General features: G+C 58.1%; 2 protein-coding genes across 2 annotated transcripts in view; one reads left to right on the top strand and one right to left on the bottom strand.

Moving 5' to 3' along the window:
• LOC119090021 (protocadherin Fat 1) overlaps positions 1 to 581 on the bottom strand; it is a 34,768-nt gene extending 34,187 nt beyond the window's left edge. Inside the window, exon 1 of the mRNA XM_037212819.1 lies at positions 539 to 581. Coding sequence (XP_037068714.1) covers positions 539 to 581 — 43 coding nt within the window. The remainder of the gene's footprint in view (positions 1 to 538) is intronic.
• A 5,777-nt stretch (positions 582 to 6,358) lies between these two features.
• Positions 6,359 to 12,223, top strand: part of LOC119090020 (protocadherin Fat 1) — a 62,302-nt gene continuing 56,437 nt past the window's right edge. Inside the window, exons 1-3 of the mRNA XM_037212817.1 lie at positions 6,359 to 6,487; positions 7,259 to 7,460; positions 10,715 to 10,776. Coding sequence (XP_037068712.1) covers positions 6,359 to 6,487; positions 7,259 to 7,460; positions 10,715 to 10,776 — 393 coding nt within the window. The remainder of the gene's footprint in view (positions 6,488 to 7,258; positions 7,461 to 10,714; positions 10,777 to 12,223) is intronic.

The raw sequence follows: 12,223 nt of genomic DNA, 5'->3' as shown, positions 1-12,223 counted from the left end.
TGGCCAGGGCTGACCAGCGGCGCTGGCCCGCCCGGTGGCCAGCGGCTGACCACGGCGATGGCCTGCCCGGCGGCAGCGGTGACCAGCGGCGGCCCGCCCGTGGTCAGTGGCTGACAGCGGCACTGGCCTGACCGTGGACGGCGGACCAGCGGCCTGTCGCCGGTGGCCAGCGGCTGACCAGCGGCGCTGGCCGCCCAGTGGACAGCGGCTGACCAGCGGTGGCCCGCCCGGTGGCCAGCGGACTGACCAGCGGCGCTGGCCCGCCCGGTGGACAGCGGCTGACCAGCGGTGCTAGTCCGCCCGGCTGCCAGCGGCTGACTAGCGGCACTGGCCCCGCCCGGTAGCCAGCGTCTGACCCAGCGGCGCTGGCCCGCCCGGTGGCCAGCGGTTGACCAGCGGCACTGACTCGCCCGGTGGCCAGCGGCTGACCAGCGCGCTAGTCCGCCACGGCGGCCAGCGGCTGACCAGCGGCACTGGCCTGCACGGTGGACAGCGGATGACCAGCGGCACTGACTCGCCCGGTGGGACAGCGGCTGACCAGTGGCGTTGGCCCGCCCGACGCGTTCTTCGTCGTTGGGCATTGTCTACGCTTCTCACGTACGCCACGTTGTGTTGTCACACAAGATGCGCAGTGCTTCGGTCATATAGTGCGGTTTGTGCTGCTGCTCTCCTCGCCGAATGGGGCATAACAGCGGTTTCAATTCTCATCGAATATGGACGTTCAAGACTCGGTTATTTGTGGCTACGAAAAGCACGAGGTGAAATCAGATTTTGCGGATATCGGCGTTATTGATACAAAATGTATTAGGCCGGTGCATTTTCCTACAGAAAGGGAATGTTAGCAGGTGCTCGTTACTTTATACGATGCGTTATTCAATACAAGCGTACTCTGCGCTGTTGGCGGAAAGAGCAATGTCCAACTTTCAGTCTGCCATGCCCACTCCATCAAATTGTATCGCCTCGCTACTGCCAAGTAGGGAACACAAGGCCAGGCATCCAATACGGACCGTGACTCGGTTCCCGCGCAGACAGTTCGACCGCATTGCTCCGCCCCTCGACGTGCGCGCCGCTCTCTCCCCACCCCATCGCCCAAATCGCCGAGTCGCGTCAAGCGCCCCGGCGCCGTCTGCACGGCGCGACCAGTCCCTTTGTTCATCGGACCAGTCGGGAAGTGGCGGCTCGGCGGCCCCAAACAAACAACGGCATCAGGAGACCGGCCGAGCCCATGTTGGGAGCCGTCGTCAGCTGAGCGCCGCGCGCCGGCCGCTGTTGATACCCTGAGTAGGAGCTGAGCCGGCCGTTCGGATGCGCGCCGCTCGGCCCGCGTCTCCGTGAGTTGGCTGCGAGCGGCCGGCTGCGTCGCCTCTCAGTCGCTCCGCTCCGCGCGGGGAGAGGGTGAGGGCATTCGCCGTCTGCCGGACGTCCGCGCCGCTCGGCCCGCGTCTCCGTGAGTTGGCTGCGAGCGGGCTGCGTCGCCTCTCAGGTCGCTCCGCTCCGCCGCGGGGAGAGGGGAGGGCATTCGCCGTCTGCCGCGACGTCCGCGCCGTCCTTACGTGTCTGGACGGCCCGCGGCGTACCGCCAAGGCCGACGTGAGCGAACGGAAGGCCGTGCTCCGACCCGCTGGGCGGTGTTCTGTCGCAGCGAGCGCCCCCTGGCGCCGGCTCAGTGGCCGCCCTCCCCCCCCCCCCCCTTCCTCCCGGGGTGGCCCCGGCCGCTGGACAGGCTCACCTGGCGCGGTCACGCGCCGTGGGCGGGCGGTCGGGCCGCCGTGCCGCCCCCTCTCCTGTTGCCAGGGTGACCCGGGCTGAACACGGCACCTGTCCCAGCCGCGTACCCGGCGACTCTCGGCGACTCTCGGCGCCTGCTGCCAGCTGCGCAGCGTCCGAGACTGCAGGTCCAGCGGCCCCGACAGTGAGCCCCTGGGCACCACAGAGGAGACGGAGACGTTTGCAACTGACGGCGGCATCGATCTTTGCAGACGCGCTCGCGCCGCCACACGCACGCCGGGCGAGGGTCCCTGGCGCGCATCCCTAATCCTAGCACCTCCCGTGCATGGTTGGCTTGGGGCAGGGGCGGGGCGGACGGGCTGTCTCGGCGATCCAGAGCCGCCCGCCTCCCTGTATGCATCAGTGACGCCGGAACGTGACGTCCGCTGTCCCAGCTTCTGCAGTCGGCCCCGCCTCCCCGCTGCGGCATCGACTGTGACGCCCTGTGTGACGGATGTGGCGCTCAGCTGTGCCAGTCGAGACGTCAGGCCGGCCCGGCCGAACGCCGTGCTAACACGTCAGGCGGCGCCACTTGCCCGGCTGTCGGAAGCGGCTGTCTGGATGGCTGTCTGGTGGTGATGCTCCGCTCCCACGGCAGCGTCACCAGCTCTGGCGGCCTGCGTGACAGCCAGTCATGCCTGTCGTAACACAGCCGTACTGGTGACTCCCGGTAGTTGTGCTGCCGGCTGTGCTAGTGTGCCGGCCAGTGTGCCTGCCACCAGCTGTGCCAGGGTGCCGCCAGCTGTGCCAGTGTGCCGGCCAATGTGCCTGCCACCAGCTGTGCCAGTGTGCCGCCGGCTGTGCTAGTGTGCCGGCCAGACACAGTAGTGTCTGACAGGACCGGGCTGCACCGGACGGCACTGGGCGGGGCGCCGCTGCCGGCAGACATCGGTCAGTGTCGGGGCCTGCTAGGAGTGCGCTCTGTTCCCGCAGAGCCGCCGTCGGTGGCTGCTGACCCAGCAGCGGATGCAAGCATGCCGGGCGTGACAGACCGCTTGTGGGTAGACTGGTGCCTCACTCCGCGCGGAGTCGGAGCCAACTCCGGAGTCGCTCAAGCTTTCTCTGGGTCAAGGGGGTACTGGCCTATGACAAAACGCTGCGAGTCGTATGGCGGGACTCAGAGCTGTCATTGATATACTCTTTCCAACATTGCGTGTGAGAAGTGAGGTGAGCACTAAAAACCGACCTTTTTGTTTTGCTTTTGAAGTTTGCATCATATCTCGACTTGTTGACTCCGATCGATCGCACCGACTTCGAACTTGTCACCGTGATCTGTTCCGCCGGAATCAATTCCGGATTGAAACCCTTTCTTCGAGTCAGATTTAAACTGGACTTTAGGGATCGAACAGCTTTGTGGCCAAGCAATTGCCTAAACAGGTCGTGTTTAGCTTGTCAAGAGCTATTCACGTGACGTATGTCGTATCGGTGAGACCATTTAAAGTGGCCTTTGAGCATGTATATTCCATGCATCTTATCTGTCCCAACCCACACTGCAACATCACCTCGATACTGCACGATTACTCACTAACTGTACCCCCTCCCTCCCTCCCCGTCTGACCGGGCGTGTTCCGGGACCTGTCAACACCAAGCGGTGAGGCCGCCTCGGCCCGGTCGCCCCTCTGCTGTCTGTTCAATGGACTACAGCATCGACTCGGGTCTTGTCCGTGCGGTGGCGTCTCTCTGTCTTGTCAGGCATTGCTAACGGCGCCCGGCCGGGACCAGTAAAAAGAGAGTGTCGCCTCTCTCCTCTGCCGCTGCCGCCTTGACCTCCGCATCCGCCGCCTCCGTTACCCCGCGGCCCCTCCCCCGCCGCCGCCGCTTCTGCCTCCGTCGCCCCGCCGCCGTCCCCACCCCCTCCCGCCGCTTCCGTCGTCTCGCCGCCGTCGCCGCCACCCCGCCCCACCCCTCTTCTTCTCGCTTCCTCTGTCGTCCCGTCGCCGCCGCGGCCGGGCTCGTTTTGAGATCGCGGGAGCGGGTGGAGGGCCTGCGGCCGCCTGTCTGGCGGTAGCGCCGCGGCGAATTGTCCCCAGATGAATGGTTAGAAGCGCACCGACGGCCGACGCGTTGTCGAGCTGGCGATGGACGCCGGACGGCGCCGCGGCCGACGGCTAACTCGGCGCTGGCGGAGCCGGCGACAGACCGCACGGGGTGGTCCTCTCCGCCCCCTCCCCCTCCCGCCCGGGCTGCTGGCCTCAGGGGTGACAGAAGTGGTGCGGAGAGGGCGGTGCAGATGCGTGAGCGTGACGGATTGTGGGGGGAGAGGTAGACCTGATGGATGGTTTGTGAAGGCGAATGGAAGTGAGATACAATTGAATGAGAACGGTACATGTCTGGGCATGGTGCCGATAAGATCAATATTGAAGCTTTCACTGACCCTGTGCGTGTGTCCAGTCATCCTGCTGTCCCGCACTGCTGCGCAACCAGCTGCAAGACGGCTAATCCATCGCCGCAGACGCGTTCACTGTGCAGAGGTGCGACACTCGCTTGAGAAGGTGCGCCATGTCATGTTTCGGGCTTTGTTATGCACCGGTGGTATGCTTGATTGAAAGCGAGGTCGCTAGCCAATGTGTTTAAAACGGTATCTGATCGTCGACTTGATCTGATCGTCAACTTGATTGACCTGTCCAGAAGCGACGGACCAAACGATACGTTTTCTAATGTCCAAGGTCCATTCCAAAACCTCGTATTACAGACGCATCCAGTTTTCACAATTATGTGCAAGGGAAAGCATAAGTAACTTAAAGCTGTGTGGGTGCCCCCGTGCGTTTGTTTGCATCCGCTTTTGCTATAAGGTCTTTTTCTGCAATAATGTTAGGTTCAAATAGCGAATGAAGTAGGTGGGGCCTAGCGTCCTTTTGCCGCGCACTGGTAACAGAGTGATCGAATTATAGCAAATAACGTCACCTTACGCGCCACAAGCCGCACAGTGCGATACCGTGTTCACAGTGGACATTTTGGCCCGTGAGATTGTGTTCCACAATTTCGACAGAGCGTCCCAGCTGCCGAACTGCATCGGCCATTGCCCGACATCAACATCGGCGTAAGTGCACTCGCACAACAGCCCCAGCATCCAGACGAACGGGCGGACGCCTCGGTGACTGCAGTTGCCGAGGGGCGGGGGGGCGCCCGCTCGCCGCCCGTACTGGGCGCAGGCGAGCGTACAATAATAGGCGGGGTCGGCGGCCGGCCCGGTTCCCGCGCGCGCGCCGCCGCCGGCCACTCGCGCCGCGTGAGAGAGTGTATTTGTGTAGCGGGTCGCGCGCGCCGCGCGTGCCAGCCCGCGCCGCGAACAATGTAGCGACACGAGCCGCCGCGGCTGCCGCCCGTCCCGCGCCACATTAACAACGCTCGACAGATACAGGCTTGCCGCTGGCCAGTGCCGTGGCGCGACGCCAGAGACCGCTTCGCTGACAAGTTTGTGTTGATCGTGACAAATGGGATAAATGAGCGAGAGTTGGAGCGTCTTGGCTACAGGAAGAAGCCCTTCGAAACATGCTTGTCGTGTCGCTTGAAGCTGACAATTCCGTGCTCAGGGTGGGACGAGCCTTAACCTCAGCGTTGACCGGTTCGGAGTTGATGGACGGAGGAATATCTCGCCATGGCGTGACGCGTGCGTTTGCAGAATTGGAGAAGAATTTTGGCGAATGCACTAAGTATTTTGGCGGGGAGAGTTATCAGTGACGTCATGTTTATTCATTTGAACCGTTGGTGTTAAGTTTCTACGAGGGCTGTTTCTGGATTGTTATTTCAACCCAGTGAGCCCGTCTGAGACAGCGAGCGGCGTCATACAAGCGTTAATCAAAACGTGAAGAAAGTTCAACGAAGCAAACTCAGCTGAAAAAAGCATTATATGGGCCAGTGCTTGACCACACTCGGCCGCATTCGACAATTGCTTTATTGTGTCAGCCGCCACTGCGTCATGACGTATGCCGTCCTCGTTTGCCTCCATATGATGCATTTTTACCTCTAGGCCGCATTTGTACAGCCACATTTGGTGTGCGGTCGTTTGAGTGCTTCCTCTGTAGCGCATTGCAGCGAGGCCAGGGATAGACGTTAAGCCCGACCCGAGCGGTGGAGCCGGGCTGCCACGGGGCTGCCCCGGGGCCGCCGGCTCGATAGCCCAGCCCTGGCCGTCTCGGGCCGTCTTGGAGGCGAACGCGCCGCTGTTCAGGGGTTTGGGGCCGTCTTGGAGGCGAACGCGCCGCTGTTCAGAGGCCTCAGGTCTACGAGGACACCCTGCAGAGCCGTGGCAGCCACCGGCAAGGGCAGAGGCGGCTGCAGTTATTGCGCCGGTGGCGCCAGCTGCAGGCTGGGCCTGATGGATTGGGTGCCGTCCGCTCCGCCCCAGGGCTGGCGAAGATGCCGGCTCGGAGGGCGCTGCGGTCTGTCCGGAGTTTAAGCATGCATTTAAGTCTCTGCGATGGCTCAGATAACCTGGATGTGAGGTCACGGGGTGCTTTTTGTAATTGATTGAAACGGTAGTCCAGGCCCGGTGCCAATGGGTAGAGATCGCATCCTCATGTTGAACGGACTAAGCATGACGGAGCTAGATTGTCGTTAATGGTAGCTGGAGATGAGATAGCCGTCCGTCATGGTCTTCTCTCCTTCTTCCGCAGGCATCTACACGAGGGACGTGCTGGACCGGGAGACCCAGTCCAGCTACTGGCTGACCGTGTACGCCAAGGACTCCGGCGCCGTCCCGCTGTCGGCGCGACTGGAGGTGCGTGGACCGTCTGACCTCACGTGCCGCTTGCTCTTATGGACGGCTGCCATGGGGCTTCTGAAACAGGGATTGCTCCGCCCGCAGTATCTGTGCGGCACTGTAGTGTGTAATGACGGCAAAACCAGCCCATTACCCTGCGGGACCGACATTGTCCCCAGCACCCATCAGAACCCACACAATCTCCGACTGGAGATACGTGGACCGTCTTACCTCACGTGTCGCCTGCTCTTACGAGCGGCCGCCATGAGGCATCTGAACCCGTTGTTGCTCCACGTGCAATATCTGTACCGGCTCATTTCCTTGCGGGACTCCCATTTTCTCCAGCATTCAAGAAGTCCCCGTACAATCTCCGTTGTTATCAGCCCGGTGGTTCGGTTAACCGCGTACCTTTGACCTCTGCCGTCGGCGGTGGCCGCGCTCCTGGTTATTTGACGTGTCAGCGCAGGTGGCGGAATTATAATGGCTGGGTGCGGGGCTGTGTAATGAGAAAAGTTTGTGGCGTGACCCGATTCGCCAAGACGTCGAAGAGAAAGGTCATACGATGAGAATAACTGGTGTGATGTGTGTGGAAATGTACACGGAGGCGGTAGACGAGAACGAGGGCTACCTGTCGACCCGAGCGTTCGGTGGTTGTTCAGGTGTACATAGAGGTGGAGGACGAGAACGACAGCCACGTGCTGACTCGGGTGTTCTGTGTTTGTTCAGGTCTACATAGAGGTGGAGGACGAGAACGATGGCCACGTGCTGACTCGAGTGTTCTTTGTTCAGGTCTACATAGAGGTGGAGGACGAGAACGACAACTACCCGCTGACGTCTGAGCCGGTGTACCGGGCCGAGGTGTTGGAGAACTCCGCCTCGGGCACGCGGGTCACCAGGGTCACGGCCTCAGACCGGGATGGAGCCGGCCCACTGCGCTACCGCATAGCCGGCGGTAACCCGCAGAGTCTCTTCAGCATGGACCCGGACACAGGTGAGCACACTGCAGCCGGACCCGGGCTCAGGTGAGCACACTGTGGCCGGACCCGGACACAGGTGAGCACACCGCAGCTGGACCCTGACACAGGTTGGTGCACTGTAGCCGGACCTTGACACAGGTGGAATGAAAACCGCAGGACATAGACACAGGTGAGCACACTGCCACGGGACCTGACGCGGTTGGGGGGGGGGGGGGCAGTCTATCCGAACCCTGGTGCAGGTGAAGACGCCACATAGTACACTCCGGGCAGATACGCGCGTAAAGGACTTGACTCGGGGAGGTAGCTGGCAGCAGCAGGGAAAATGTCGTCTTTGGCCGCTGGGGAAGCCTGCTGGGCTGAGGGAGTCGTGCACGTGTTATCTTGGACGCATTAAGCTTTTTGTGTCTCGAAACTATTTATGGAGCTTTGCAATAAATTTCCTCTCCATTTGTTGTACATCGATCTGCCCGCATGCATCACTTAATCAACTGCGGCGGCGGCCTGTGACGTAGGAAACTGCCAAGTCAAGGATAAATCTTGGATTGCTTGAGGGAAACTTTCTTTTTGGCATAAATCTGTGCTGGACGTCTTTCAGAACAGGACTAGAATGGGTTTGAAAACTTTACGTCATCAACATCAGCATATCAAGTCTAACGCATGGCAAGGTTTTACTTTCAATTCCACAGCCAACATGATAGTTGGCAGACATGTCCATGGATCTTTGATGGATATTCGGATCATCGCGTGATCATGAAATGTAATATTTTGTCATTCTTTTTTTGTCATTATGATCATAATCATCTTTCAGCGTCGTGAACTACGACGCTCAGTGATTCAATCAAAATTTGGCAGCTTAGTTTTATTTGACGCCAAAGCAGCGGAATGCCTTAAACGTGATGTATTTGCGGTTCTTTTTCATCGATCAGCGCTGCCACGAAAGCTTGTCCGGCTCTCTTGACCACTGTCACGGTTGTGTGGTGGGCATCACGCCGGTTTCCTGACCACTGTCACGGTTGTCTGGTGGGCATCACGCCGGTTCCCTGACCACTACCCCGGCTGTTTGGCGGGTATCACGCCGGTTACCTAACCACTACCCCGGCTGTTGGGCGGCTATCACGCCGTTTCCCTAACCACTACCCCGGCTGTTTGGCGGGTATCACGCCGGTTACCTAACCACTACCCCGGCTGCTGGGCGGCTATCACGCCGTTTCCCTAACCACTACCCCGGCTGTTTGGCGGGTATCACGCCGGTTTCCTCTCACTATCCCGATTGTCTGGCGGGTATCGTGCTTTCTGAGATTTCTACACCCAACGCCACTCAGGCCGTCGTTTGTGGCTGCAAATGGTGATTTAGATTAAATGGATGGTTTGCTGCACACTTCGAACAGCTCGGTAGTCTCAAGGCAAAGAACTCTTAAGCGAGCAGTTGGCTTGACTTGGAAAACGTTTCACGGTTACAAATGGTAAAGTGAAAGCTTAAACGTGGAACACGGACTGAGTGCTCCTCATTTTTCCTTGAAAAATCATGACATGTTGGCGCAGCTCCTTGGAAATGCCTGCTTTGAGAAATTGGCCGGGTTGAAATATCCTAAGTTATGTTTAAACTGATGTTTTGAAGCACAACATATTTCGCGCATTGTGCCTTTGCCTTTCTGTGACGTCACTGGCTGCGATCAGAATAATACTCAAAAGGCGCATTTACAGTGAATGCGCGCTGCTGACCCACAACTCAAACAGAAAACCCAACGTTGTATGGACCTTGATGGCACTATGCCATATGTAACATTTCTAACCCGGTCTTTGCATCCCGGGATTCACAAATGGAAGAGATTCCTTCTATCTGTGACCTTAGCACGCTGATGGCTATACAGAACTGTTTTTTTCCTTTAGCTATGGAATTTATCCCTTCCAGCTCAGTCTTCAGCACGGATGGTGGGCTCCTGATCGTAACCCAGCCTGCCTCCTCCCCTTTCTTGCGTCCATGATCTCGTCTGCCCGCGTCCTGTCCCAGTGTGTGCACCACAGATACCAGCAGTTATCTGTGCCTATCGACTCCTCGCACCATGGTCTTGGTCTACGCCTGGCATCCGGGCCTGTCCTTATCTGCGCTCAGCAAGCACCAGCGGCAAATGACGTCAGATATCTCCTGCGCTATCTGATATCGTTCATCCTCCGAAATATGCAACGTCATTGACCTATGCCGTACTTGATACCGTTGATTCCTGAAATGTCTGTCGTCAGTTATATCCGCCGTATATGACGTCAGTCATTGGGACCCGTTCCCCAGGCAGGAATGGCGGGCACCGAGGGAAATCGAACCCCGTGTCCCTGGTTTGCCAGACGCGCAACTTAACTTCTACACAACTGGCACCCCTACATGCCGTCAGTGATCCCCACAGTTCCGACCACAGTGGCCCCTGAAGAGAGAACTTCTTTTGTTTCTGAGAACTTCATTTGTTTCTCAGATACCGGACGTAAGTCCACTGAGATATAGTACTTATCCACACGACGTCTGACATCGGTGCTCTGTGTTCCCACATGACCTGGTTGGGTTACTTCCCTGTAATAGCGGGCGTGAGGTGTCTCATATTGTCTGACGTTGGCCACCCCGTATACCCCGGTAGCATCGCCTCACGGCGTTACGTGCCGGTCGCGTCAGGCGTGACCTTTGACCGGTAATTGCCGGGGTGATCTGTCGGCCAGGCGACACGACACACTTAGCCGGTGCGGCGGTTGGCGCCGCGGTGTCGCAGTGTCGCAGTGTCGCTGCTTGCAGTGTCGGTCACGTCTGCGCTGCAGCTTAGCGAGCGGCGTGGCGGCCTTCATGAGACTCATGCCGGCCGCCATATTGGAGGTGTAGGCTTGGGTGAAGAAGGCATGATTGGCTATGGATTGCCAATCCGCAATACAGTCAGGCAACCGTCTCGCAACCCGATGGCTGGTCGCGGGAAGCCTGCGATCCATTTTTGATAGCTTTGTATCGTCTGTGTGAACGACGAAGTACTGACCTTCTCTCGTATTTTAAACATTATGGCTCGCTTCCTTTGCATTCTGACCGATCTCCATTTAATGAGCCTGCATCCCTAACCCCAACCTCAGCTGCGGTTGCTTTCCCCAACCCGGCCCGCCAGGGCTTCGTCTTTTTCTGTCGGCGTTGGCTCGACTGCAGTGCTGTTCCGTCTCCCGTTGACCGGCCCCGTCCGTAGCGTCTTGTCTGGCTGTGTCTTGTGTCCCCTTACATCGTCTGACAGTGTGTCTCCTGTCCCAGGCATCATCACCACCACCGAACGGACCCTGGACCGGGAGACCCGCGCCGCGTACACGCTGGAGGTGAGAGGCCCGCCAGCCCGCTGCCGTGCCCGCGTGCCGAGCGGGAGCTGTGTCGTTTCCGAGAGGAGCAGAACTCTAGCATGTCTCGGTAATTATGGGCTATGAGTAGGTATTGGCTATTTTATGCAAAGCGTGAGGCACGTACCATTTCTTCTCTACTTTTCTGTACCATCTATGCCGTGATGTGCATTTCCCGTCAGTCTTGTGGGGCGCAGGGATGCAACTCTGGCGTGTTTGTCCATAACATTTTCCGCCTGTGCTACAGAAGATATATATCGTAGAGCTTCAGCCACGGCCACATAAAGCTACCCTCGGCACTACGCGGTTATCAAAGAGCCTCGCGGCCTCGTGTTCTCGAGATTGCTCTGAGTGATGCGGTCGGTAGATCTTGGCTGTGCGAATGCAACAGAATGGGAGGGGGATGACTCTGTGGGGTGGGCAGCAAGTGAGCTGGGACCAGTAAACCCATTCATCTGGTTTGATTGCGTCTGGTCTTGGGTCCGTTTGTTTGTGCAGTTTTCCTTTGTGGGTGTGATCGCCAGATGTGGGACATTGATGACCTGTGGGGAGAGCCTCAACGTGGCGGAATCGAGCGCAGGTTCTCGTCTCCTAATATGAAATGCCGCGATGCTCTGATATAAAAGATTTAAATAACAATATAAGGGGCCGTGAAGGCAGGAGCTCACAGTGCTGTGGTTCGATAGCGTGATTTGGCTTGGGGAGTAATGTTCATTAACATTACAAAGGATGAAGATTTATGATTAATGTCACGGGTGCAGTTTTACGGCCATGGCTTCGAACCCTCCGCGAAATGGAATCCATTTAGATGAGACACTCAGACTAAGTAGTGTTTTCAAGTCTGATGACGCGCCACCCGAGTGGACTGACGATTGTTTAGCGGATGTTTACTGACGATTGTTTAGCGGATGTTTACTGACGATTGTTTAGCGGATGTTTACTGACGATTGTTTAGCGGATGTTTACTGACGATTGTTTAGCGGATGTTTACTGACGATTGTTTAGCGGATGTTTACTGACGATTGTTCCGCTGACGTGATCCGGACGGTTGTTTAAGTGACGTGGACTGGCGATTAGTAAGCTGACGTGAACTGACGATTGTTTTGCTGACGTGGGCTGGCGACCGTTCTCCTAGCGTGAAGTGATGTGTTTGCTGACAGCTGACGTGAACTGAGGACTGTTGTACTAGCGCAAAGTGGTAGTTGTTAAGCTGGCGTGAAGTGATAATGTTTTGCTGACATGGACTGGCACCTCTTTAGTTCCGCGCCGCCCATGCAGAGATCAAGCTCCCGGTGACAGTGTAGAGTGACGTTGTTATCACCTACACGAATGCTGGTAGTCATTTTGATTAATTGTGTGCCCATGCATTGTCATGCGTTTACCCCTCGTACAATAATTCGGTCACGGAATATGGCCACTTCAGCGTCGA

Source organism: Pollicipes pollicipes, unplaced genomic scaffold (assembly GCF_011947565.3).
Source record: "Pollicipes pollicipes isolate AB1234 unplaced genomic scaffold, Ppol_2.1 Scaffold_3087;HRSCAF=3621_pilon_pilon_pilon, whole genome shotgun sequence".
NCBI classification, from domain to species: Eukaryota; Metazoa; Arthropoda; class Thecostraca; order Pollicipedomorpha; family Pollicipedidae; genus Pollicipes; species Pollicipes pollicipes.
Note: the sequence above shows the minus strand (reverse complement) of the source record. Positions and strands in the feature narration are given on the sequence as shown.